This window comes from Prinia subflava, chromosome 9 (assembly GCF_021018805.1).
Source record: "Prinia subflava isolate CZ2003 ecotype Zambia chromosome 9, Cam_Psub_1.2, whole genome shotgun sequence".
Lineage (NCBI taxonomy): Eukaryota > Metazoa > Chordata > Aves > Passeriformes > Cisticolidae > Prinia > Prinia subflava.
The window spans coordinates 33,355,840-33,382,561 of NC_086255.1; the positions used below are offsets into that span (position 1 = coordinate 33,355,840).

General features: G+C 54.4%; 1 protein-coding gene across 2 annotated transcripts in view; it reads left to right on the plus strand.

Moving 5' to 3' along the window:
• UNC5B (unc-5 netrin receptor B) overlaps positions 1 to 24,584 on the plus strand; it is a 55,856-nt gene extending 31,272 nt beyond the window's left edge. The window contains exons 2-17 of one of the 2 annotated variants that reach the window (XM_063406295.1): positions 6,564 to 6,785; positions 10,802 to 10,945; positions 12,005 to 12,108; positions 12,605 to 12,785; positions 13,333 to 13,500; positions 13,956 to 14,120; positions 14,803 to 14,835; positions 15,333 to 15,527; positions 15,859 to 16,251; positions 17,217 to 17,304; positions 17,388 to 17,556; positions 18,718 to 18,951; positions 19,783 to 19,932; positions 20,205 to 20,369; positions 20,866 to 21,053; positions 21,782 to 24,584. In XM_063406295.1, coding sequence (XP_063262365.1) covers positions 6,564 to 6,785; positions 10,802 to 10,945; positions 12,005 to 12,108; positions 12,605 to 12,785; positions 13,333 to 13,500; positions 13,956 to 14,120; positions 14,803 to 14,835; positions 15,333 to 15,527; positions 15,859 to 16,251; positions 17,217 to 17,304; positions 17,388 to 17,556; positions 18,718 to 18,951; positions 19,783 to 19,932; positions 20,205 to 20,369; positions 20,866 to 21,053; positions 21,782 to 21,947 — 2,765 coding nt within the window. In that variant the 3' untranslated portion in view covers positions 21,948 to 24,584. The remainder of the gene's footprint in view (positions 1 to 6,563; positions 6,786 to 10,801; positions 10,946 to 12,004; positions 12,109 to 12,604; positions 12,786 to 13,332; positions 13,501 to 13,955; positions 14,121 to 14,802; positions 14,836 to 15,332; positions 15,528 to 15,858; positions 16,252 to 17,216; positions 17,305 to 17,387; positions 17,557 to 18,717; positions 18,952 to 19,782; positions 19,933 to 20,204; positions 20,370 to 20,865; positions 21,054 to 21,781) is intronic. The other variant, XM_063406296.1, reaches the window with a different exon arrangement.
• Positions 24,585 to 26,722: the final 2,138 nt, after the last annotated feature.

The following is a 26,722-nucleotide window of genomic DNA, read 5'->3' on the forward strand; positions in this document are numbered from 1 at the left end:
GCACAGAGATGCTGTGCTTGGATGTCCTATGCCAGGGCACCCTGCATTAGTTTACCCTTCAGGCTGCTTTGCAAAAACCTGACCTGAGGATTTTGCTAAGAAGTCGATTTATTTTTATATTTATTGATAGAAGTGAGGTGGGGTTTCATCAGTAAGGCCATTGAATGTGGAGACATCCGTGGGGCTGCCCAGCTCCTCTTTCCCACCCTTTCCTCAGCACAGGCTTTGCTCTCTTCATTCCTTTCCCCATCCCCGTCCAGCCAGTCCTGCTTTAATAAAGGTACGCAGCGAGGGAGGCCAGCTGCAGGCTCTTCCTTTAGCTGGGAGAGGAGGAATCTGCTTATTTTTTTTTCCAAGGGTGTAATTAGGGCTGGCTGGGTGCACCCCCTCATTACCCACGCTGGGGAGGAATGCTCTCTAATTATGAAGTTTGCCTGTCGCCGGGCGGGAGGGACAAGGAGGGACTTCTAACCCGCTGGGAAATGCCTGTCTGTCCATCCCTCTCGGGCTGGGTGGGCTCTGGAAGGAGCTGGAGGCCGTGGGGTGCAGGGATGGGGTGGCTCGGGGCTGGATGATGCCAAGTTTGGCAGGAAGGGGGTGTGAAGCTGCTGGAAGAGGGCAGCCGGTGGGGGAAGAGGAGCTGGGTTGTCAGGCAGAGATGCTTGGGGGGGAAGGTTAAGTGGTTCTTTCCAGGTTTAGTTATTAATAAAGGTGGAGAGGCCAGATGTGGATTCCAGGTGCTTTCCTGGCTGATGGGAACAGGAGGGGATGGGCTCAGGTTTTGGGGGGCCAGAGAGGTAGAAGAACACCTTCTGCACACCCCAGCACACCCCAGGAGACAGCAGGGTGCTGGGTTTCTGTGGAAACCCCTGCTGAGCTGCCAAGCTTCGGGGGCATGAGGGTGGTCACCCCACCAGCATGGCATCCCCGTGGCTTTTTGAGCTCAAACCCCAGCCCTGCTCCACACTGGAGGTTTGGTAGACTCGTGGAATGGTTTGGCTTGGAAGGGACCTTTAGAGATTGTGGATTTCCAGCCCCCACCCTGGCTAGGGACACCTTCCACCAGAGCAGGGTGCTCCCAGCTCCATCCAGCCTGGCCTGACCCTTCCAGGCATGGGGCAGCCACAGCTTCTCCAGGCAACCTATTCTGGGGTCTCACCAGCCTCACAAGGAAGAACTCCTTCCATAAATTCCACTTTGAACCCAGGCATTGGGTACCACTGGTTGTCCTTGCTACAGCTGAAGGTCCCACACTCACTTTTGTGGCTTCTGCTGGCAGCTTGGGGCTGTCCCGTCCCGGGAGGGAGAGGTTAATGAGCCACACTGAGTTAATGAGGCCGGGGGTTACATCAGCCAGCTGCAGCCCTGGGGACCTGTTACATTCCCTGCATCTCACATTCGTCAGCACTTCCCAGCCTGCGTCTGAACAATCCCAGGCTTTCCAAGGCACAGGGTTTGTGGGCTCTGTGCGAGGAGGCAGCAGGGGGAGAGCTGGATGTGAGTGCCCTCCAATCTCCCAAACCCGTGCTCAGTTACACCCTGTGTCTCGGGCTGTGCCCCTTTCTCCCTGCTGTGTCTCCCATGGGATGTAACCCCGGAGGAGGGGCAGTGGCTTGGGGTGGCACTGCTCTGCCTCAGGGAGACTTTGCCTCTGAAGGTGCCACCTGCGCTGCTGTCACCCCCTCAGAGATGGGGCTTCGTGTTGGGGGCCCACATGGGCATGTGGGAGGCTGAATTTGGCAGAGCAGGGGTGAGAAGGGGATGCATGGGACAGAGAGGATGATGTCTGGGGGAGGAAGGATGCATTTTAGGATGGGAAGTTTGGGTTTGTGTTACCACTGGACACAAAGTTGGCGCAATGGCAATGGGAAGCCCATGGGAACAGGGCAGGCCTGGACTGGTGATGCTGGTTCCCTGAGGTTCCCCCTGAGCTCTGGGATGGACTGGGATGTGGTGGGATGCCTTTGTGTCCCTCCAGAGCTGGCAGCAGGGATGCCCTCAGTCAGGCAGGGATTCTGGAATGGCAGGGAGCCATGCCATGGCTCCAGCGTCAAAATTTGCTGGAGTTTAAATGGCAAGAGCACTAATCTCTAAATGAGCCTGTTCATACATTCTCCCAGGAGGCAATAGAAGGGGGGATTTGGGGCTGGGACAGCCCCTCTCCAGCCTTTCAGACACCTCCTGGAGCCAAGCTGGTGGCTGGGGCGTCCCCTCCATCTCTGTCTCTGGAGCCAGAGCCATTCCCATCCCTGCTGGGGGATTGGGAAGGGGGATTGGGAAGGCAGATGACTCCTCCTGTGGTGCTGGAGATAAGCTGTCATGTATTTTTTCATTTCTACAGGAGGATTGTAACCCACCTGGCAGGTTTAACTATTCCCTGCCAGCCTTCCCAGGAGCCAGCGCCTGCCCTGAGGCAGGCAGGGACGTGGGGAGGTGGAGACAGAAGGGGTTAAACGCCCACAGCCACCGAGATTGAGCTGGAGAAACCCAGGCATCCCAGCCTAATCCCTGCATCCTTACATCGCATCCCTGCCTGCCTGGTAGTGGGAGGAGGGATGGCGGTGGCCGTGGGTGATGGGCAGCCACTAATGCTCCTGTAATCTTCCAAATATTTGGAGGGATAACAACTGCAGGAGAGAGGATTTTAACGCTTTCCTGGGGAGGTTTGCTTGGCCACTGCGGCAGGGGGAGTTGCTTCCCGGGCTCGCCATCCCTGGTGCCACGTGTTTGGGGTGATGGAGGGGGGTTAAGGCTGGATCCCGGCTCCGGGGCCGCTCCCTTTGGGGGGTGGGGTGGGTTTGGGGTCATGGATCTTGACAAGTTGCAAGAGCTGGCTGCAAACATCTGCAAATCGCCCCCCAGGGAACAGATGCTGCGGATAATCCAGCTCAGCCCCAGCAGATTAAAATGTGTGATGAGGGATGGGGAGAGGAAAAGAAGTGCCTGTTCCCCTCCTCCCTTTTCCTCTCGTTGCTCCTACCGCACTCATCCCTGAGGCTTCAGGATTTGGTCCCGTGGGTGGAGCTGGGAGCTGCCCCCTCTTTGCCTCTGCCTCCCCCCAAAGAGCTCCAGACACCCCGTAACACCACGCCCCAAGTAGTGTGAGATTGTGGGATGGCGACAGCCCGGGACTTCCTAAAAAAAAACCCCGGGAGAGATGTGGGAAGCAGGCACCCACCTCCAGCAGGAAGGAGGGAAGCCGGCAGATGGGAACCCCCTGCAGACGTCTGCCAGGGAGATGATTACAGGCAGCCGAGCGCGCTCTCAAATATTTATTAGTTTGTCACTGCTGGGAGTTTTATTGCTGGTGTGACTGCAGGACTGGAAATCCCGGCTGTGCAGGGCTCCTTTCCTGCTTTCCCAGGCGAAAGCACCTCCCGTGTGCCTGCTGCTCCTGCGGTCACTGGGCCACAGTGTCACCTCGGGCGGCACCGGAGCCGCAGCGGCCGCCGGGGGTGATGGGCTTGCACCCCTGGGAAAGTGCCTTTTTCTGGGGGGGAGTTTTACAGTTGTTGCTGGGCAGCCAGGGCACAGAGCAGCAGCAGCAGCAGTTGTTCCTGCAGAGGCAGCCGTGTTTCTCCCCCCACCGCCCGTGTGTGGATTTTTTGGGGGCCCCCCCATGAGTGTCGGCAGAGCCAGAGGTTTCCCATGCGGCGGGTGGCCGGGCGTGGGGAACGGGGATGAAAGGCTGGCTTGATGGCTCGTGATAAATGTGCCCAGCATGCTTCTCCTCCCTTTTCTCATCCAAAGTCCCCGTTGTTCCCATGCCTTAATTCTTCCCCAGTGTGTTTAAATAGCATCGGCCGTTTCGTGCTGGAGGAAAACGCCCTGCCCAGCTGCAAATGCTTTTCCCCAGCTAATGTCTGAATGGAAAAATCACCCTCCCCCTTGATTTGCTCCCATCCCTGAGTGTGGGGAGTCTGTGGGGTTGGGGCTCCATGGCATGGCCCCAGTTGTGAGTCTGCCATGCAAAACCCATCATCCTTTTCCCCTGCCTCCTGTTAGAGCTGCTTTTCTGGCCTCAGATCTTTCCTAGCCAGAAACAAAAGATCTCTCAGCTGTTGTGAGTTTGCAGGATTTTAACTTTCCCGGCATGCTCCTTGCTTAAAAGGTTCAGGTATTTTGGGTTCAAACCTTAAACCCAGCGGGTTTTAGTAGCCACCAAAAGCAGGTGTTGGATCTGGCTGGTGACACCATCCTATTGCCCCACCCTCATCCCCAAAGTCCCTGTGGCCACATGGAGAAGAACCTTGAAGACCCAGCATTTATATGGGCAGCCCTCCTTTTGGAGCAGGGTCTGGATGAGGTTTTTGGTACCACCAAGAGTGTCTCAGCCCCAAACCTTGTGCTGGGGGCCCAAGGTGGCTCCCACGGCAGCCTTCACCCTTCCCACTGCAGACAATCCCGGTGAGTCACAAATCCGGCATTTTCATCCCCATCCGGCCGTGACTCATCCCCTCCCAGCTCCCAGATCTTCTCGGGTGACCTAAACTCTTGTTTAGCATCACCAGAGCGGTGGTGAGGTGGGAGCAAACATATCCTTGGTGCTGGCTGCTGGAGAAGGAGCTCTCCTCCTGGCCCTGGTTTTGGATCAGGGCCATGTGCACTTCGGGGTGTCACCTCCACGGGGGAAGATCCTTCCAAAAACCTGGCTCTTTAGGATACCTGTGCCCCTTCCCAGCTCCCAGGCTCAGGTCTGACTTTGCCACAGGGATGCAGGGAGCATCATATCGGGGAGGTTTTCACACAAGCCCATGAGTGAAGTTTTGTTGGCTGCCTCTGTTGCCAGTTCGATTATCTCCTGCCAGCCTCCTCTGCCAGGGAATTTAGAGCCACGGCGTCCAAGCGGTTTTTGAAATTAACAAAAAACACCCAACACACAACCAACGAAACAACAACCCAGTGCATGAAAAATTGAGTAGCAAATTAAAAAAAGGGGATATTTGCTGCTGTGACATGTAGAAGGCTGCTCAGCAGGAGAGGGGAGCAGGAGCAGTGGCCTGAGGTGGTCCCAGAGGTGGGATTGCTCAGGGTGGGGGTCACACACCTTGGCATTCCCTGTCTCCCTGCCTGCCACAGGGCCTGGGAAAATTACAGGTCTGCAAGTGAGGAAATAACCAGCAGCAGAGAGGTGGGGAAGAGCCAGCCAGGGAGAGAGAGAAATTAGCCCGGAGTTTAATTCATTGTTTCCAAAAGAGCAGTTAATGGATTATGACAAATGTCCTACCGCTCTCCCTTAGTGCTGTGTTAAATGGAAATGGAAAGTCAATTTTCCTAAATGGATTTTAAACGACTGACCTCGTGCTTTTTTTTTTTTTTCCCTCACTGATTTTTGCTCAGGAGGAAGCTTGGTCATCTCGTTTTCTTGATGCATCTGATTATATTTTTTTCTCCTCCTCCTCCTCACAGAGTGGGATTCTGATTCTCTCTGTGCAGCACCGCTCCTTGCCAAGGGTGATGAAGGGAGTGGGCTCCTTTCTTTTCCCTGCCAGCTCTGGAGATGTTATCGCAGGGCTGGGGATATTTACTGTTTTCCTGCACGCTGCAGTGCCTGGAGTTGAGAATCACAGCTCTGGCTGGGGGAAGAGAGGAGGAGGAAAAGCTCATAACTCCTTTGAGTGTAAAGAAAAGCCTTGAGATGTGACCTGACTGCTAGTGAGATTCCCAGGAACAACAGGTTAAGCAGCAGCATCCCTGTGCACCTGTGTGGGGGTTTTTATTACTCCTGTGATATTTGGGGTTGATCCTAATGGGCTGGAAACAGGTCTCCTGCAGATGATGTTCAGCTTCAGTCAGAGCATCTTCCCAAGCTGCTGCTGGGAATGAGGCTCCCTGGGGCTCCCACTCCTAAGGCATAACGTTCCTGTGTGAGCACTGAGCTGCTCACCCCTTTCCAAGGTTTTTCCTGGCCTGGCCTGAGCAGACATGACCTGCAGTTGTTTTTGCATTTAGATGGCTTTTGAAAGCAAAGAAGCAGGAATATGGAGCTCCCCAGGGCACAGACCCCTGTTTTCTGGGATAGTGTGAATGCTGGTGGTGGCACCTTTGGTGATGTTCTCTGGAGGTGGCTGGGCTGGAAGCTCACCTGTTGGGTGATGCTGAGATCCAAGTGTTGGCAGGGGGTGAGATCCCAAAAGCAGCTCCAGCGAAGGTGTGGATGTCTGACATTTGTGCTGGCGATGTGGTCAGCGTTCCCAGCACAAGCCCTGCCAGCATTTCACTCGGAGCATGCCCGTGCATTCCTCAGGGCTGTGAGGCTGGGGGTGGGGGACACCAGCCCCTTTGGAGCCCCCTGTGTCCCCATCACTATCCCTGGACCTGGGATTGTTTTGCTTTTCCCCTGGCAGTGTCCTCTAGTGAGATCACCCAGGCTTTGGGCTCGGGGTATGGATGGGGGGCCGGGTGAAACAGGATTGATCCCATGGCTCTGCAGCTTACGGGGGTTCTCCTGGCTGGTTTTTGAGGAGCCCTGTTCTTGCTTTCCCTCGCGTTGTTGCCAGCGCTGTGTGGCGGGCGGGGATGGGGACACGGGGCACCTCCTGACCCTGTGGGTGTCCTGGCAGGGCTGGAGTACAGCGATGTGCTGCCTGACTCCTTCCCCTCGGCGCCGGCGGAGACGCTCCCGCATTTCCTGCTGGAGCCGCAGGACGCCTACATCGTGAAGAACAAGCCCGTGGAGCTCGTGTGCCGCGCCAACCCCGCCACGCAGATCTACTTCAAGTGCAACGGAGAGTGGGTCAACCAGAACGACCACGTCGCCAAGGAGAGCCTGGATGAGGTCACCGGTGAGCAAAGCCGCCCCAGCATCCCTCTGCCTTCCCACTGTCCCTGCTTCCCAGGCTCTTTTCCCTCTTGCCACATCCATGCTGGTGATGGTTCTCCTCCAGGTGGGCTTCCCAGACCACTGGTGAAAGCACCGTGGTGGTGCTGTGGTCACCACAACCCCCCCAGAAGCTTGGGGAAGTCACCCTGCCTGATTTCACATTTACCCTTGTGCAGGACTTGGGGTTCTTAAAAGGGATTTTGAAGGCAGCATGTTAAAATCCGATTTAAAAACAACAACAACAACAGCAAAAAACCCCAAACCATCAAAATACCAGGACTGCTTTCCTACAAAATGCCTAATCAACATGTAGGAGTCATTGCCAGGAGGGGTGGCAGAGGCTGGCAGCTTATGCAGGTTCGCAGAGGGATTAAGTGTTTAATGGGTAATGAGAGCAATTGCAGGTAGGATTTGAAATGCCTGTTGATGGCAAATGAGCTCTTTTCTGCCTCAGAGGATAAGTCAGCCTCTGGCTGCCTGCAACGGGTGAGAAGGTGGCTTAAGCATTTTAGAGGGGGGTTTCTTACTCCATGGGATTGGGCTCTGCAGAGCTGCTTGGTCCATGCCTTGAAACATCCTGGCATGAGAACAAGATGTGGGGCTGGATATAGCATGTAACAAAGTGGATTTGCTAAAATTGGGATGCTTTAGCTCTGCACCCATCTTTTCTGCACCAGTTTTGGTACTTGTGGCTGATGAGGAGTGGAGAACAACAGTCACGTTTCCCCTGTAAGATCTGCCCTCTGCAAACCCCTGTGCATGTGGCATCCAGAGGGCTTTAAATCGAGGCAGCCTTTTGAACTGCACTGGTGTTAGCCTTGGAAGGCAGGGCAGGTTGGGCTTAGAGGAGAGACTTCACCAGCCTGGAGGAGCCACCAGTATCTTGGCAGAATCTCCTCTTGTCCCTATGATTTTTCCCACAGCCTTGCCCTTCCCTGGTGTCTCTTGCTCTCCCAGTCTGTGCTCAGGTGCATCCCTGAACCTGCTCTGTAAATGGAAGAGCCTTTCTTTCCTCTGCAGCTTTTTGAGCCTTTCCTCCTCAAGTTGCTTTAGCCACTCATGGGGTATTTTTCCTCTAGAGGAAAAACAGTCAGAGATGCCCAGGCAGGAAGAACAGTCAGAGATGCCCAGGCAGGCTGTCCCTTTGCTTCTCTGGAGGCTGACACGAGCAGGGGACACTCTGTTTCTCTCTCGAGGTGCATCTCCACCTCCCAGCTCTTGCAGAGGCCAGGTTTGAAACCCTCACCACTGCAGGGCAGAGCCAGTGCTGGTCAGTGACCAAGCAGCCCTTGCCAAGAGGTTTTTCATTTTTTAAATTTATTTATAGCATCTGGCCACACTGGGTTGAGCCAAAGGCCTGCACGTGGCTGTGGAGGATGCTTAGGGGAAGATCATGGAGCCAGGACAAGGAGGAAGCAATGGAGCTGCCCTCTCACCCTCCCAGCTTTCCACTATTCACAGTCAGGGACTCCCAGCTCTGGTGGCAACATCTGAGCTGTGTGGTCCAGCCCTGGGTGGAATCCCCCCCTTGTTAATTTGTCTAATTGCTGTCAGGACTCATTTCCCTGGAGCATCCTGTAGGAGGAGGTCTCATGCCTTAGTGATGTGCAGTGTGGAAAGAAACTCTATTTCACAGACTCCTGCAATGGTTTGGGTTGGAGGGGACCTTAAAGATGATCTAGTCCAACCCTCTGCCATGGGCAAGGACACCTCCACTAGCCCAGGTTGTTCCAAGCCCCATCCAGTCTGGCCTGAAATGCTCCCAGGGATGGGGCATCCATCTGGGCAACCTGTTGCTGTGGGAGCTCATTTACTTTGACCCAGCATCTCCCTCTCAGAGTCCATCCTGCTGTGTGCGGGCAATTTGGGAAGGAAGCAGCACACACCTCCTGCATCCAGGCTTCAAAGCTGGCATTGCTGCTATCAGGGAGCGAACTGACAGTGCCTGCAGGTGATGCTGTGCATGTAAAAGCTGCCGGTGTGGGCATCTCTGCCTGGCAGCCTCCCTAAGGAGAGCAGAGCTGGAACCAAAGCGGTTTAACATGCTAAAAAATCTGCATTTGCAGCGCCTGGCGCTGCTCGGAAAAGCTGCCGGAAAGGGCACGGGGGAAAGCCAGGCACAAAGGCACGGGTTAACATGGTTAGTTCTTAAGTGTCGTTGGTTAAAAGCTTGGAAAAAGGGACCTTTAAGAAGAAGGAAAAGAAAAAAACCAGGAACTTTTAAGATGACGTGTCTTGAATGAGCCTGGCTCAGTAATGCTCTGACTGCGTCTGATCCAAAACATTTCATGCGGAAGAAAGCAAAAATAGGCCAAGTCAGAGAGGATAATTCAGCTGGGTGAGGAGGGCCAGGCGGGCAGGGCGGCTCTGTTTGGGTGCCTGGAAGCCCTTAGGAAGTCAGTCCTGTGTGCCATGAGCTTGGTCTTCAGTTTTGGGTAGTCACTGCTTTCAGTGGGGACAGAGGTAGGGCATTTGCAGGATGCTTCCCACCTTTCCAGGGTGCTCATCCCACCAGAGCTTCCCAGATAGACAAGATGGATTGGAGCCATATCTCCATCCTGGGTCCTTTTAAAATCCCAAAGTTTCCTAAAAGTGCTTGGCCCAAATACCTTTGCTTTTGGGATTTTCTTCTTGTGGGTTTTTTTTTTTTTTTTTTTTTGGTTTTTTTTTTTCCCTGAATAGTGACAAAATAAATTGTATTTCCTTGTCAGCTCTTCTGCAGGAAGGTGGCAGGGAGACAGTAATTGCTCCTCACAGCTCTGGGAGTGAGCTGCAACAAAATTACAGCTGGGGAGCATACTGCTCTCGATCACTGTGAAATTGAGGCCTTTTTAAAATAGAAACTGAAAAGAAAAAATGGGCAGGTATTGCTTAAAATAAGGAAAAGTGAGCCCTGAGTCCCTCCTGCCCTTGGTGATGATCATTGATGCTCCTGCAGTCCAGGGGACCATGTCCTGGTTGCGGTGGTGTCACCTTTGTCATTGCCCCCTTGCCATGGCCAGGCTGATTTCTTTAAGATTTTATTTGTCTTGCTATATTTGTATTTAAGTGGCACAGACAGGGGTGGTTTCTCCCCACAACAAAGCCTGGGGGAAGCATCCTTCAGACCCTGGTGGGTGGAAAGGGGTCCAGACAGGGATGCTGGCCATGTGGGAGAGAGCTGGTGAAGGAGGGTGATGCCTTGAGAAATGGTGGAGAGATTCTGATCCTGCTCAGCCAGACTGGGGGAAAAAAGAGGCACTTCCATGTGATCCATTGCCCGGCTTCATCCCCAAACCATCCTTCAGAGGGAACAGTCTCCCTGATTTGCGAGGTGCCGGCCCCAGATGGGAAGCCTCCAAATCTCTGTCCTCCAGCTTTGTACATGCACTGCCCCTCTTGGGTGCTGCCTCAGTTTCCCTGCTCCTGTGTTGGAAGTCTGGAGGCTGAGAATTTCAGGCTTTCTGTGCTAACAGGCACTAACCCTTAAGTAAGCACTATGTTTGACTTGAGGCTGTGGAACAGGCTTCCAAAATTGAGTGATAGCACCAGGATTATGGATGTGTAGTTAGATTAGTATTGTGTGATCTCACAAGGTGCAAAACTTGGGATTTAAGGCTTTAGTATATAGTAATATATATGGGGCAAGATGGAGAATTTAGGGTGTTTTCTAAGTCCTTCTTCTTAGTTTTGAGTAGCTTTTTCTTATTGGGTGAAAGAGTCCTCATTGCAGGCCTTGGGTGGTCGGTTATTGGGTCAAAAGTATAAATAATACAGGTGTCATCTCTTTATTGGGCGATCAGCACGTAAATAACCTTGGAAAGAGTTAGAGACCCCTCCATTTTCTCACTTGCTAGTTAGAGCTCACGATTCCTGAGGCTGTAATACAGATAAGAATTAATAAACACCGAGTCCGAACACGAAGATGCAACTCCCGTGTGTTAAGGTAAGAGATGAACGCTCCTGCCCATCTGATGGCGAGCCTGTGTCCCCGTGCAGGGCTGCTGGTGCGGGAGGTGCAGATCGAGGTGTCCCGGCAGCAGGTGGAGGAGCTCTTTGGCCTGGAGGATTACTGGTGCCAGTGCGTGGCCTGGAGCTCGGCGGGCACCACCAAGAGCCGCCGGGCCTACGTCCGCATCGCCTGTGAGTGCTGCTCCCGTCCCCAAAGCTCCCTTCTGATCAGTCTGGGATGGTGGCCCCAGTTTTCTCCCCCCACCCATCCCAGTCTTGCTCCTGAGAGTCGCTGTGCCCACCTGCCGGGGCGGTGGCACTCCCAGGGTTTTATTATCCATAATAACCCGGCGGGTGGCACCCTGCACAATCCCAGCTCCAAGCCCCTGCTGTCACATGTCACTGCCCTGAGCTGCTGCTCGGGGCTGTCAGCCCAGGAAAGGCCACTTAGTCAGGCTGGGCCCGCCTGAATTTGCTGGATTAGCAAGTGACGTGGCGGGGCTGCAGGGGGACAGCCAGGCTTCCCCGGTCCCAAACGGATTTTGCTATTTAGAGGGGTAATAATCCAGCGTGTTATCCAAAACAGAGAGGGCTGATGAATCAGCTGCACTGCTGAAGGGTTTAGTCTGGGAAAAACCACAGACTCAGAGGATCATAGAATCACAGGAAGTTTTGAGTTGGAAGGGACCTTAAAACTCACCTCATTCCAATCCTGTGCCATGGGGAGTGACACCCTCCTCTAGACCGGCTTGCTCCAAAGCCCCTCAAGGCTGGTCTTGAACATTTCCATGGCGTTTTTTGGAGCAGAGGGTTCAGGAGCCACACGGGGAGCTCTGGGAGTTGTAGCAGAGGATTGCAGCACCATCTAGTGATGCTCCTGCTCCTTCCCATCCTCCGGAGCAGGACACTGCTGTGTCCCCCACATCCCGAGGGGCTCTGCTGGGAGGGATGAAGGAACAGTGGATACGCTGGGGTTAGCCCCAAAAGGAAAACACAGGATGGGGTATAAGCTTGCAAGCACATGAAGGAGGAAATGTATCATCCTCGAGAACCATGTGCTGCCCTAAATCCATCCTGGAAAACATGGTTCTCCAGCTCCTTCCTCCCAGGACACGTTTTGCCCTGGCTGTCTGTGCCAGAGGGACTTCCTGACTTGAGGATGTTTGGTGCTGAGGTGCTCACCAGAGTTTTGGGGGCTGCCCTGTTCCTGCAGCAGGCTGGTAACCCCTGGCTGTTCCTTCCCCTTCCCAGACCTACGGAAGAACTTTGATCAGGAGCCACTGGGCAAGGAGGTCCCGCTGGAGCACGAGGTGCTGCTGCAGTGCCGCCCACCCGAGGGGGTCCCCCAGGCCGAGGTGAGCAGCTCCTGAAGGGATGCATGGTGGGGTGTCCCACCCCATCCCACCCCATCCTGGATCATCTCCTGTCAGCTCTCATTCAGCAGAATGGTTTATTTTGGGCAGCACCCGCTCAGCACACTTCTCCCACTCTTCCTGAGGTGCCTCAGAAGGAAGATCTGACAAGGAGGCACCCAGTGAGTTGTCTGGATGGGAGCAGCCACCAGTGGGAGTTGAGGGCTGGGAAAATCAGTACGGATGGGATTTCCTTCCATGGTAGTGGAGCTTTCCTTGCCTACAGCTCTGTCAGCCGCTGGGAGCTGTGTGTTGGAGGGAGCCGCAGTGTTTCACCCTTGGCCAAAACACCAGTAAGGTGCCCCAGTCAGGCCTGGTTTGGCCCAGTTTTCCAGGAGAAATAAATCCAGTCGGAGGCGAGGCTGTCCAGTCAGTTAAAGTGCTGAGGACATCATTGGTCTGGTGATGGCTTCATCCCCACCCCCTCCTTTCCTGCCAGGTGGAGTGGCTGAGGAACGAGGATGTCATTGATCCCACCCAGGACACCAACTTCCTGATCACCATCGATCACAACCTCATCATCAAGCAGGCCCGGCTGCTGGACACTGCCAATTACACCTGCATGGCCAAGAACATCGTGGCCAAGCGCCGGAGCACCACGGCCGCCGTCATCGTCTATGGTACCGGCCTGCGCCCCGGGGAGGGGACCTTGGGTGCTGGCCATGTCCCCAAGCCAAGGGGAATATGGGCACTTCCTGGGAATGGTAGGAGTGAATTGAGTGCACTACATTAGGTGATAACCAATATCTGCAGAACAGCAGCCTCTAATGGCTTCCACAGGCAGCAAGGAGAGGTTTGAGGGGTGGGAGTGGAGGTATTTCCGAGTATTCTCAGCTGGGTAGGAGGGTGGGTGGAGGTTGGATCCAGATGGATTGCTCTGACTCTCAAAGCAGCTGGAAAGCTGTATTTGGCTGAACCTTGCTATGAAACAAAGCTCTCCTCAGGGCCAGACATAAAAGTATTTGCCAAGTGGAAAAAGGACCAAAGCAGTCTTGAGCATCTCGGGCATGGGGCGGTGACACAAGAGAGAATTTTGTGGTTTGCTGTTCATGAGGCTGAGCTGCAACGGGGAGTCACAGAAGGTGTAGGAACTCAAGGCTTAGCTCCAGTCTGAGGGTTAGCTGATGGACTGGGCTCCAGAGTTAACCCTGCCCACCTCCTCCGCAGTGAATGGTGGCTGGTCCACCTGGTCCGAGTGGTCTCCGTGCAATAACCGCTGCGGCCGGGGCTGGCAGAAGCGCACCCGGACCTGCACCAACCCCGCGCCCCTCAACGGCGGCTCCTTCTGCGACGGGCAGCCCTTCCAGAAAATCACCTGCACCACCCTCTGCCCAGGTAAGGAGGGTTCAGAAACTGCCATGCCCACGCTGCCTGTACCCCAGGCTGTGGTTGGGATTGTTCAGCCTGGACACGAGAAGGCTCTGAGGTGACCTAATAGCAGCCTTCCAGTACAAGGGAGTATACAAGAAACACAAGGGCCTGGAGTGACAGCACAATGGAGAATGGCTTCACACAGACAGAGGGCAGGATTAGATGGGACATTGTGAAAAAATTCTCCCCTGTGAGAGCAGGAAGGCCCTGGCACAGGGTGCCCAGGGAAGCTGTGGCTGCCCCTGGGTCCCTGGAAGTGTACAAGGCCAGGCTGAACGAGGCTTGGAGCAGCCTGGGATGGTGGAAGGTGTCGCTGCCCATGGCAGGGGGTTGGCACAAGCTGGTCCTTGGGAAGTGCTGCGATGACACTCCCCAAAGCGGGAAGGTTTCCCTGACGCCGCCGTGTCCGGTGCCCGCAGTGGACGGCGCGTGGACGGAGTGGAGCAAGTGGTCAGCGTGCAGCACCGAGTGCACCCACTGGCGCAGCCGCGAGTGCGCGGCCCCCGCGCCCCGCAACGGCGGCAAGGACTGCAGTGGCGTGCTGCTGGACTCCAAGAACTGCACCGACGGCCTCTGCCTGCACAGTGAGTACCCGGGAGGGCAGCCAGGGGCATGGGGACGTGGCCACAGGAGATGCCACTGGCTGTGGCGCTCCGGTGTTTGGCCACGCTGTGTTGGCTGTGCCTCCAAGCTGATGGAGCAGCCACTGCTGGCTGGGTTTTAGGCCGTGTCTTTGAAAAGGTGTTTTCAAGCAGATTCACCCCTTCCAGAGCTATTTCTTACCTGAAGGAAGAGATATTGGGGATTTTGGGGCACCTAAATGTGCTGCTGGCATTGAGGCCCTTGTCCTCCCCCCCGTAGGTTTGGGGCCTCTGCTGAAATAAAGTTGGTTGTGGGTAGACAGGGCAACAGGAGGGGTTTCCCAGCCACACCATGCAAACACCTTCCCTGGGTCACTGCTGAGAGTTCTGGAGGTGTTTTTTTGAGGAAATAAACCCATAATGATGGTGATGGTGCTGCAACCTGTAAGTGGGCACGCTGAAGGCAGCCAGTGCTGCCACCTGCTGCTGCGTGACATCACTGTCCCCTTTGCTGCCTGGGCATGGGGATGTCCTTGTCACCATGCTGTTATCTGGCTTTTGGAATGCCCCAGGGAATGATACTGATCTCCCCCACCCTGGGCTGGCTTACCTCCCACTTTCTGTTTCATCTCATCCCCATCATCACCTTCACCTTTTTCTTTTCTAACTTTGTTTTTCCTAACAGATAAAAGAATTCTAAACGAGCCCAAAAGCCACCGTAAGTGCTCATTTCATGGCCATTTTTTTTTTGTTTGTTCCTGTGGTTTTGTTCTGTTGAATCCATGGTAGGGGTTCCCTGGCAGCTGGGCAAGGAGAGGGTGGGAAGATGGAACAACTAAAACCCATTCTTAAGCTCCTGTGGGCTCCTCAGGGTTGTTTCTGTTAGGATGTGAGGGTTGCTCACAGCTTCATGAGCCTGAGCTGCAGAAACCTAATGTTTCTGGGACCCTTGGTGCTCAGGTGAAGTTTGCAGGAGCTGTGACCCGGTGTCCTTCAAAGGTCTGAGGGCTTCACCTCCATCTCATTCTCTGGCATTGCTCTTGACATCCTGCTCTTAGAAAACGCCTTCCATCCTCTTGCCAGGCTTTCCAGCAGGCCCAGGGCACGTCTTTCTGCCCACGCCTGAGTCAGTGGTGGGATTGGGGAGCGATGGTGGGTCTTGATGCGCTTTTCTGCTGCCTCTTTTTTCACCTCTGTGTCTTTAATCCCTCTCAGTGCTGGAGGCCACAGGCGATGTGGCCCTGTACGCTGGGCTGGTGGTGGCCATTTTCGTCTTCATCGTGATCCTCATGGCCGTGGGGGTGGTGGTGTACCGGAGGAGACGCCGGGACTTCGACACGGACATCACGGACTCCTCGGCCGCTCTCACCGGAGGGTTCCACCCCGTCAACTTCAAGACGTCCCGGCATGGTAAGAGCCACGGAGGGTCTCACCAGCCTTAGGTCAAGCAGAAAGAAAGTCACAGGAGAGGGTGGATCCTCGCTGGGCTCCCATTTTCCTGAGGGAATATGTTAATTTTTGAAGGCTGGAGTTCTCCATGGAAGTGGTCAGGTGTTGATGGTGGGAATCAGGGCAGCCTGATTTACTGGAAGGTGCCCCATGGCAGGGGTTTGGAATGAGATGGTTTTGAGGGTCCCACCCAACCCAAACCATTCTGGGATGTCTTCCACTCAAGCAGTACTTTTCCACACCCTTGTTTCCACTGCTGTCCCCATCCCACCTGTGTCTCCTGGTCCCGCAGACAACCCCCAGCTGCTGCACCCGTCGATGCAGCCGGACCTGACGGCCAGCGCGGGCGTGTACCGCGGCCCCATGTACGCCCTGCAGGACTCCTCCGACAAGATCCCCATGACCAACTCCCCGCTGCTGGACCCCCTGCCCAGCCTCAAGATCAAGGTGTACAACTCCTCCACTGCCTCCTCCTCGCCGGGGCTGCACGACGCCACGGACCTGCTGGGGGGGGTCCCTGCCGCAGGCACCTACCCGGGGGACACGGCCAGGGACGGCCACTTTGCCAGCGTGAGGAGCAAAGGGCTGGGCTCCCAGCACCTCCTCAGCCTGCCCCGGGAGCACGGCTACAGCGCCAGCGGCACGTTCGGCTACCTGGGGGGAAGGCTCACCGTGCCGGGCACAGGTAAGCTGCAGGCTGGGCTTGTGTGGCTGCTGAACCATCGAGGGGTTGCTCTTGTCCCTGCGTGAGCAGCCCTTTGCTATCCCAAACCTGGCTCAGGGAAGGAAGGCAGAAGGCCATTCCCAAGCCTGACATCTTAGGCTGGCGGTTACAGCTGCCTTGGGCTTGCCTTGCTCTTTTCCTGCCATTGATCCTGAGCCTGCGCCTTGCAAAAATCCCCAAAGATGAGGATTTTCCTTCCTAGTGAAGAAAAAGCATTGGCCTGGCTCGTCCTTGCAAGCAGTGCAGCTATGGGACATCCCAGAGAAGCTGTGGCTGCCCCATCCCCAGAAGTGTTCAAGGCCAAGATGGACAAGGCTTGGAGCAGCCTGGCATAGTGGAAGATGTCTGTGGGCCTGATATTTCTGAGTCTGAAAGATTTTAGCCTGCTAGCAGCTGCTAAATTTTTTCCTCAAGGGAAAATTTCTCAAGAAAGCTTCTTCTCAAAACAATCTTAGCAAACAATTATCCTTTCTCAAAACAGTCTTTCTCCAGGTGGTGTTTTGCCTTTCTAGTTCTCAAAGAAACTGTTTTAGCTGTTTCCCTAGTTTAACCAATGGGATTAGAGAGGTGTCGTTCCTATTCACCAATCATGTTAAGTCTGTATTGGAACACCTTATAAAAAGTAGTAAGAATTAGACAATAAAGGTTTTCTACGCTTTTTGCCTTCTGAAATATTTGGAGTCTCTCATCTTTTTTTTGTGTCCTGCAAAGACAGGTGTCCCTGGCCAAGGCAGGGGGGCTGGAACTGGGTGATCTTTAAGGTCCCTTCCCACCCAAAGCATTCCATATTTCTGTGATCTGGAGCTGTTCCTCTCTGGGCTGCCCTGGCTCCCTGCTCTCCTTGTGCTCTCTGGCTGGGGTGGAGGGTGGTTTCTGCCTCATTTCCCCCCTCTGCCTGTGACTGACGCCTGTGTGTGCCCTTCCAGGGGTGAGCCTGCTGGTGCCCCACGGGGCCATCCCCCAGGGGAAGTTCTACGAGATGTACCTGGTCCTCAACAAGGCTGAGACCGCCCTGTAAGTCACCCCGCTGGCCCCCCACTCCTCGCTGGCCCCCACGGAGTGTCCCTGTCCAACCAGTGTCCCCTGTCCCTCCCCAGGCTGCCCTCTGAGGGCACACAGACGGTGCTGAGCCCGGCGGTGACCTGTGGCCCCACGGGCCTGCTCCTGTGCCGCCCCGTCGTCCTGACCATTCCCCACTGCGCCGACGTCAGCTCCTCGGACTGGATCTACCAGCTGAAAACACAGTCCCACCAGGGAAGCTGGGAGGTAAGGGGGTGTCTTGGTTTGAGACGACAGGTGTCTGCCAGGGAAAACTGGAGTTTCCCTTGGAATGGAGAATTTAAACTCCCCTCCCTCCAAATTATTGTAATTTTGCAGTTAAGGGCTTTCAGGCAAAGTTTTGGGAAATGAAATAACAGCTGTTTACTGGGAATATTAAAAATACAAGTATAGTAGTACAAAAACAAACAAACAAAACTCCTAGAAACCCTGACAGAGTCAGAGATATGACCTGACACCCTGTTCAGGGTGTTGGAAGCAGTCCAAATAAATCCTCCTGGTGAAAGAGGTGTGGTTCTGTTGGAGTAGAGATGATCCTGTAGAAGGGTCCAGTGGTGGTGAGATGAGTCTGTTCTTCCTCAGGGAATCCAGTGGCAAACAGGCTGTGCTGGTGGTCCTCCCTCTCAGTTTTTATCTTGCTAGGAATGGTTGGCTCCTCCCCACTGGGTGCAGCATCTCCCAATGGATGATGGAATGTGTCAGTCACTGGTGAGCCTCAATGGCCCATGAACAGAAGATATCCCCGAGGGTGGGCAGTGGTGACAGAGATAAGAAACACTGCCCCACCTGGTTTAACAGCTGGTCTGTTATCAGAAGGCATCCACCCTCCTCCCCCCTGGAGTTACAAGAGATAAAGAGAAACAACTCTCCAACTGCTTTAAAGAGATGAAATAGAATGCACATCTTTTTTTGGCTACATAACCCAAAACACGGGGGAACCCTGGCCCTGCAGCCCGCAGATGCCCACACTGACAGCTTTTACATCACCTGCAGGCACTGTCAGTTCACTCCCTGATAGCAGCAATGCCAGCTTTGAAGCCTGGATGCAGGAGGTGTGTGCTGCTTCCTTCCCAAATTTCCTGCACACAGCAGGATGGACTCTGAGAGGGAGATGCTGGGCTGAAGCAAATGAGCTCCCACAGCAACAGGTTGCCCAGATGGATGCCCCATCCCTGGGAGCGTTCCAGGCCAGGCTGGACGGGGCTTGGAACAACCTGGGCTAGTGGAGGTGTCCTTGCCCATGGCAAGATTATCTTTAAGGTCCCCTCCAACCCAAACCATTGCAGGAGTCTATGAAATAGAGTTTCTTTCCTCAGGGGCACAACCCCTTGGATGACGAGCTGACCCTCAGTCTTGATGTCTCTGTAGGAAGTTGTGACCCTGGATGAGGAGACCATCAACACTCCCTGCTACTGCCAGCTGGAAGCCAAGTCCTGCCACGTTTTGCTGGACCAGCTTGGCACCTACGTCTTTGTGGGGGAGTCCTACTCCAGGTCAGCCATCAAGAGGCTCCAGCTGGCCATCTTCGCCCCCACCGTCTGCACCTCCCTGGAGTACAGCCTCAAGGTCTACTGCTTGGAGGATACGCCAGATGCTCTGAAGGTAAATATCCCCTTCCCAAAGCTGTTTGTGCTGGCAGCAGAATGCTGCCTGGTGCCTCTCAGGATGGCCTGGCCCTGGGGAGCAGAAAACCTGATGCAACTGCCTGCAAAGTGACCACAGTGAAATAATGAGGTGTTTACTGCTTTGCCTGTCCTTCCTTGTCCTCTGCAAAGGAAACAGGGAGGGTGTTGTGCAGCTCCTCTGCTGGGGCCCCTCCTGCAGACGTTGCATGAGACGTTTGGCTGCTGATGGGCAGGTTTTTTATAGATCCTGTTATTCCTGTGTGGATCCATGTCTCTCCCTGCTGTGGAAGGGTTTTGTGCCATGGATAAAATTCAGTGCATTACAGGAAGCTGGAGTTTGGATGCTTTGGCTACCTGGACCCACCAGTGCTGTGGCTGTTTGATTCCCTGTGATTTGTCCAGTGGATCCTGGGGTTGGGATTGATGTGGTGCCTCTAGGTGGAGATGTAGGCACGGCTCTGGCTCCTGGCTTGCCTTTTTCTGCTAAAACCTGCTGGTGTGATGAGGAGATGCTGTTAAAAGCAGATAGAGTGGCACCCCTCAAGGGAATGCCTGACCCCTGTGTTGGAGCTTTTATTCTCCAAGGAGTACAGAGGCATTTACGCATGCTCACATTGGGGAATTCAAGTTTTAGGTGGGGCTGATGTATGAGATGAGTGGGCAAGTTCTGTTGGGGCGGCAAAAGCTGTTCTCCATGGGCTTGAAGCTGCTGCTGGCTCTTCCTCTCCCCTCTCCATCCTGGCTTTGGGCATGGAGGGCAGCCCTGCCCTTCTCCTGGGTCTCATCCTACCTGTCCTGCTGCCCACAGGAGGTGCTGGAGCTGGAGAGGACACTGGGAGGGTACCTGCTGGAGGAGCCCAAGCCCCTGCCCTTCAAGGACAGCTACCACAACCTGCGCCTCTCCATCCACGACATCCCCCACGCGCTGTGGAGGAGCAAACTGCTGGCCAAGTACCAGGTGAGGGGCTGACGTGGGGGCAGCTGGGCTTCCAGACTGGGAGCACCATCTCCAGCCATGCACCGCAGGGCTGGGAGTGTCCTGGGCCTGTCTCCTGAGTTTTCTCCCAAAAGGAAGAGGAGGAAGGGGACCAGTGTTCTGGTCTTTCTGGTGGGGTGCTCTCTGTGAGGTCCTGCTGTCCCATCTCATCCCTGGTGGGGTGGCTGGAGGAGGCAGGATCCCCACGGCAGCTGCTGGAGCCCTCGCTGAGCCTGTGCTTTGGTGGCCCACAGGAAATCCCCTTCTACCACATCTGGAGCGGCAGCCAGCGAGCGCTGCACTGCACCTTCACGCTGGAGAGGTACAGCCAGGCCTCCACCGAGCTCAGCTGCAAGATCTGCGTCCGGCAGGTGGAAGGGGAAGGGCAGATCTTCCAGCTCCACGTCACACTGGGAGAGGTGAGCGGGGGGAGGCGGGGGGCAGCAGGGGACACGCTCAGACATTGCAGGGGTGCCTGGAGGGGCTGCCTAGGACAGAGGCCAGACAGGAATAAAGTAGGTATTTATTTAAAAGGCCTTCAAAGGATGCACCTTGGGCAGTACAAGGGCCCAGCCAAGGCTACCCTAGATGGATGGTGGGTCACGAGTTTTCACCCTTTATAAGTTTTGGTCTATTTATATATGGGGGTTAATTACAGTTAGTGAAGTCCCATCCTCCCAGGTTGCTCTCCTCAACTTGCTGTTGTTTACACTTTTTGAGCCTGAAGCTGCAGCGGTGTCCTTGGTTCTCAGGCTGGAAAAGGATTGTTTTGTCTGACTAAACTGTGAAGAGAACTTGCTAACATTTTATGTGAAGTTCAGAGTTACATACTAATGCAGTACAGAATATGGAAAATACAAAAGCTAAAACGTAAGGCCTCATCAGCAATGTCTCACCCTGTCCTTCCCCTTCCAGCACGGCAGCTCCTCCGACACCCTCCGCTCCCACCACAGCAGTGCCAGCACCACCACCACCACCCAGGTGGGACCCTATGCCTTCAAAATCCCCCTCTCCATCCGGCAGAAGATCTGCAACAGCCTGGATGCTCCCAACTCCAGGGGGAATGACTGGAGGCTTCTCGCCCAGAAGCTTTCCATGGACCGGTGAGTCTCCCCAGGCTTTGCTTTCTCTTGCTGTGCCCTGGCCAGGGAGGCTTCACTTGTGCTCCCTGTCAGCTGTCGACATCCAGTGGGGTTGTGTCCAGCTGTACAGGTCTATCCATAAATGGGGATGTAGCTCTGCATAGTTATATCCATCTCTATCCTTGGATATGGTTTTAAACTAAAAGAGGAGAGGTTTAGATGAGATACGGGGAAGAAATTCTTCCCCTGGGGTTGGTGAGACCCTGGCACAGGGTGCCCAGAGAAGTTGTGGCAGATCCCTGGAAGTGTTCAAGGCCAGGATGGACGGGGCTTGGAGCAGCCTGGGACAGTGGAAGGTGTCCCTGCCAATGGAACTAGAGGATCCTGAAGGTCCCTTCCAATCTAAACAATTCTGGCATCCATCCGTGCCACAGTTCTGCATCTCCTGTCGCTTTGAATAGCCCTTACTTATCTGGGACAAAGGCTGTGCCATTCCCACCTGGCTTCACCCCATTACCAAGGGGAGAAAGGGTAATTTCAGCAAAGCAAAGCTTACATTGCTTTTGCATGAATACCAGCTCTGTCTAAAAATTGCAGACAGTCTCTCGAGGGCTTTGGCATTTCTGTTACGGCATTCCCATCAAATGAGAAACCTGCTCCAAACAGGTTTGCTGCTCCAGCATCCTCCCTCCTGCCCTCTCCAAAGGGCACCACAGCAGCCCAACCCCCTTCTGCTTCTCCCTTTTCAGGTATCTGAACTACTTTGCCACCAAAGCCAGCCCCACCGGGGTGCTCCTGGACTTGTGGGAAGCCGAGCACCAGGACGACGGCGATCTCAACACCCTGGCCAGTGCCTTAGAGGAGATGGGCAAGAGCGAGATGCTGGTGGTCATGGCCACGGAGGGGGACTGCTGATGGTGCTCCCCATGCCCGGGGGGCTGGTAGGATGATACAGGGGGTGAGGAAGGGTCCTCCCCCGATGGCAGGGGGAGGCACATCCGTCCTGAGCGGGGAGAGGCCGAGGCCAGCACTTCTCCCGCATCACTGTCAGCCTTAGAGACCCATCCTCAGCGTTTACAAGCAATTCAAGTGTTACACAGCATTCCTCCTCCTCATGGCACGGGGAGGAATTAGGGCTTCTCGAGTTGGGATGGGGGCTTTCCTTTTCCTTCTTCTTTTTTGGGTTCCCTTCCTCCTCCTTTAATAGCATTTCTGTGTTGAAGAGACGAATGCAATCCAGGCTTAACTTCTGTCAAAGGCTTCAGGCAGCTTAACGAGGCAAATAGGAAAGAAAAAAAGGAAAAAAAAAGTTTCTTAGGAAACGCAAATAATTTATTATCCAGATCTATGGATGTGTCCTTTTTAAAAAAAAAAAAAAAAAAGAAAGAAAAAAAAGAAGGCAGATTTATAAATCTTTTTTTGTGTGTGTGTGAGAGCAAGAGCGTCGCTGTGGTCAGGGTGGCAGAGAGAGAGATTTCAATGGACACACTTTTGTAGGGAAAAGCGTGTGATCCAAGTTGAGCAAAACATGTTTACATGTCCTGGGACCCCCAAGGAGTCCAGAGGGTGAAGTGCCTCTCCACCCCTCTGGTTCAGGGCCAGCTCAGACCCTTCCCAGGGCTTTTGTCCTTGCAAACTCCCTTTTCCCTGGCAGCGGGAATGACGGTTCCCACTCCACCTGCAAGGAGGGAAGAGGGACACTGCCCTGTGTGTAGGGTTCAGGGTGGGGAGAGTGCATCCAGATGTGGGTATTTTTAAGGAATTCTTCCCTGGCATGGTTTGGGGGAGCTTTTTAGGATGGCTACGCCTTCATTCACATAACGTCAGTACAAACCAAAGATTTCAGTCCCACGCCAGCCTCTGGACTCGAGGCTAAAGGGGCGGATGTTGTAAACCCAGCCAGATTTTGCAGTGAGCACCCCAGACCTGGGCTTGGGTGTCAGAGGGAGGTGATGAGCGGATGTGGAGGGGTCAGGGGAGAGTAGGGGCTTGCAGGCTGGGATGTGGCCACCTCAAACCTCCTCCACTTCAGGTCTGTGCACTCCTGCCCAGATTTCGATGCAGTATTTCAGCAGGATTCAGGGAGGGATGCTCTGGTATTCCCAAGCTGCAAACCGGGCTGGGCATTTTCACATGAGGGACGGCATTGTGAGCAGTGCTCGGCTTTCCAGCCCTCACTGCAGCTCCTGTTTTTCCCTGGAACAGGCTTTTTATAATGATGGAGAAGCTGTGGAGTGAAGGGAAAGTAACCAAGTGGTAGGCAGGAACAAGGTTCCTCACACAGATACGGTGTCTTGATGAAGGTAAAAAATTTAGGTTGCCTGCAGGTAGAAATAGTTACTCACTGAGTGCTGTATCTTAGATATTTGTCTGTTTAAAAAAAATAAGATAGGCAGGGGGTGGTAAGCTCAGGATTAGACTAGGTCACACGGCCAGGCTGTGGATTCTCCGTCAGTGGAAGTATTAGGAGCAATGTCCTGCTCTGGGCTGCAGAGCCCTGGGTCAGTGTTGTGGAATGCCTGTGTCATCCCACAAAGCGCTGGGCACAGGAGCACACTCAGGGAGCCTGGAGAGCATCACCTGCACAGGGCAGCTCGGGAGGAGCTTTCAGTATTGCTGGGATGTGATAGGATTCCTGAGGCACTGATGGAAAGCACTGAGCTGCTCCCTGCTGTGTCTCGGGGTCCCTGGGGTTCACTTCTTGCTGGGTTCTCAAGGCTGTGGGAGAGAAGGGGGTCTTTTCCCCTTGTGCTGGATGGCAAAACTGCTGCTGAGTGAGCATCTGTGTCACGTGGGAAGGGGCTTACCCGTCCTTTGGGTTGCATTTGACCATTTCTGAGACCCTCTGAGCTAAGGAACAATAAGCAAATTTGGAAACCAATTAAGCCTCGATGGATCAATCCAGCTGCCCGTGGTTTCGAGGGCTCCTCTCTCAGTTCCACTGTGCTCTCTGGGGCATGAGATGCTCTTTCAGGTCACCTCGGAATCTCTCTCGTTCCCATTCCCTGGTTTATGGATCACCGCACCGGGGTGCGCGTCTGTCCGTCCGTCCATCCCTCCGTCCTGCCCACGGGTGCCTCTCTCCATCCCCATCCGTCCGTGCTCATCTCCCCCTTCCTCTGGGCAGGCAGCAGGCACCTGGCTTGGCTGAAGTGCACGTTTGGGGAGATTCTCCCTGTTTTCCTGACCAGGGAACCTGCAGCAGGAGCAGGGCAGGTGGGATGCAGGGTTTGCCTGCATCTCCCGTGGGTGCCAGCTCCCAGGAGCCCTCCACATCTCCCTCCATGCCCAGGGGTTTCTCCAGCCAGGCATTTTGGCAAAGGCAGCCCCGTGGCCCGTGTCGTGCTGGCAGTGTCCATCTCTTGCTCCAAAATGTGTTTCCATATTTATATGTCCAGGGGATGGGCCCAGTGGCGTCCTCTAAACCCGCATCTGTTTATTCTGTAAACTAAAGAACTGTAAATAAAGTTTAGCATTCCTATTGTAACAAATTAATTTTTATGCAATAAATTATATTTCCTAGTCTAATTAAAAAAAAAAAAAAGAAAAAAAGAAACAATCTGCTCGCTCCTCTCCTGTTCATCGCTCACCGGTTCCTGCAGGGATTGGGGATCCCTGTGAGCATCCCCCCAACCTCCTTTGGGCTCCACTGCCACCACCCTGCCAGCAGGAGGATGTTGCTCTCGGAGTCCCTGATGGAAGTACGCTGGAGATTGACAGGTGGTTTGTTTTGGGCTCCCATGGGTGCTTCCAAGGTGGGAGCTGAGGGCTACAGCTGTGGCTCGTGGGCTAAGCCAACCTCTCAAGCAGCTCGTTCCCTTCCCCAAGGGCTATCCTACAGAAAGCAATGCCCCTTCCAGCAAAGATCAGGACTAGGGGGGGATAATTTGAGAGGGGAGGAATGGAGCATAGAGCTGCAGCTGCAAGTAGGGCATCCCTGTCCTCCAGCATCCCACTTCTCTTCCTCCCCTGCTTCATTCCAGCAAGGGAATGAAGCCAGGAGGGTTTGCAGGGAGGTTCCAGGAGCTCCTGCCTGGGCCACTCACCTCGTCCCACTCACGGGGACCAGTTGCCACCAGGAGATGGCAACATTGTCCGTGCTCTGGGAATTCTGCAACCACTGAGGAAAAATGGGGATGAAATGGCTGCCCTGCCACCACAGTGACTGGAACATAGCCACACAAATATGCCCAGCCTTCAGGGCTGGGCTTCCCAGCTCTGGACAGGATGCTGAGGCAGATGTCTTCTCAGAAAGGAGAACCTTTTCAAAGGGTCCTGGAATGGTTTGGTTTGGAAGGGATGTTATAGACAGTCTTGTTCCACCCCTGTGCCATGGACAGGGACACCTTCCATCAGGCCAGGTTGCTCCAGCCTGGCCTTGGACACCTCCAGGGATCCAGGGGCAACAGCTTCTCTGGGCAACCTGTGCCAGGGCCGCACCACCCTCACAGGGAAGAATTTCTTCCAAATGTCCCGTATAAACCTGCCCTCTTTTCAGCTTAAAGCTGTTCCCACTTGTCCCTTTCTTTGCATCTGAATTCCTTTAACCTCCACCTCCCACGTTGCTTTCTCTGGGCACCTTTTGCACTAAACCACCTTTCCAAGGGCTCACATATATGGATAACTTTGACCCACTGGTTCCCAACTCCACTGTTGAAACACCCACTTTGCCAGCTCCCCTTAGAACTCAGCCACCCCCAATCCCTGCAGTGAGCTCAGCCCCCAGGATGGGCTCCAAACCAGCAGCTGTCCCATGAAACGCTGACAGATTCATTCTGCAGGACAGAAGACGCCCAGCAGCAGCACAGGGCTGTCCCCAAACCCGTCCCCAGCCCCTGTAGTTGCAGAGGGTCTCTGGAGCTGGGTAAGGCTGTCTGGAGGGGCTGTGGTGGCTCTGGCCCGGCGCTTTGTCCCCCTGCCGGGCTGTCACGGTGCCTTGTGCTGATGTGACGCCAGGCTCTTCTCCAGCAGTGGGTTTTTGACATGATGGATGGCAGCAGGTCAGAAATATCAGGCGGATCCCTCGGAGCTGCCGAGTTACTGACTCGGATAGGCTGTGCCATCTCCTCAGGTGCTTTCCCAGCCTGGCACGTCAATGTGCATGAAAATCCCGAGGGGAAAGCTCTGCAGAGAAACCCACATGCTCTTCTCAAGCCTTTCCATTTCTGCACATCGCCGGTGGGCCGGCTGCCTGCTGCTGCTTTGCAAAACAAAAGAGGAAAAAACACTGGAGCGTGTCTTGGGTTGTTGTGACAGCTGGGTGGCCAAGGCCATCTGACCTGCTCTGCTCCAAGGCTCAGAGGCTGGAGATGGGTGGTGGCCAGCTGTGCATGCACTGGGGCTACTGGGAGGTGCCTGGGTCCCTCTGTGTTTCTCCCACGGGTGAAAAAAATATCTGGACTAGACCATTTTGGGGCCTTCTGCCAAAAAAAACCACAAAGAGTATTTTGCTTTGATGAAGGGTTGGATACCTGTGCATGTCCCTGTGTGGCTGATGGGGAGCCAGACATATCTTAGGGGAAAGAAACAGGGAAAAAAGAGGTAATGGTGTTTTCCTTCACAGTCACACCATGCCCTCAAGGTGTCAAAGTGTAGTTTGCAGGGAGTCAAGGACTTTACAGTGCAATGCATGTTGATGGGGCATTGCAGGAAGCACAGGGAGTAAAGGAGGAGCTCATATCCCATCCTGC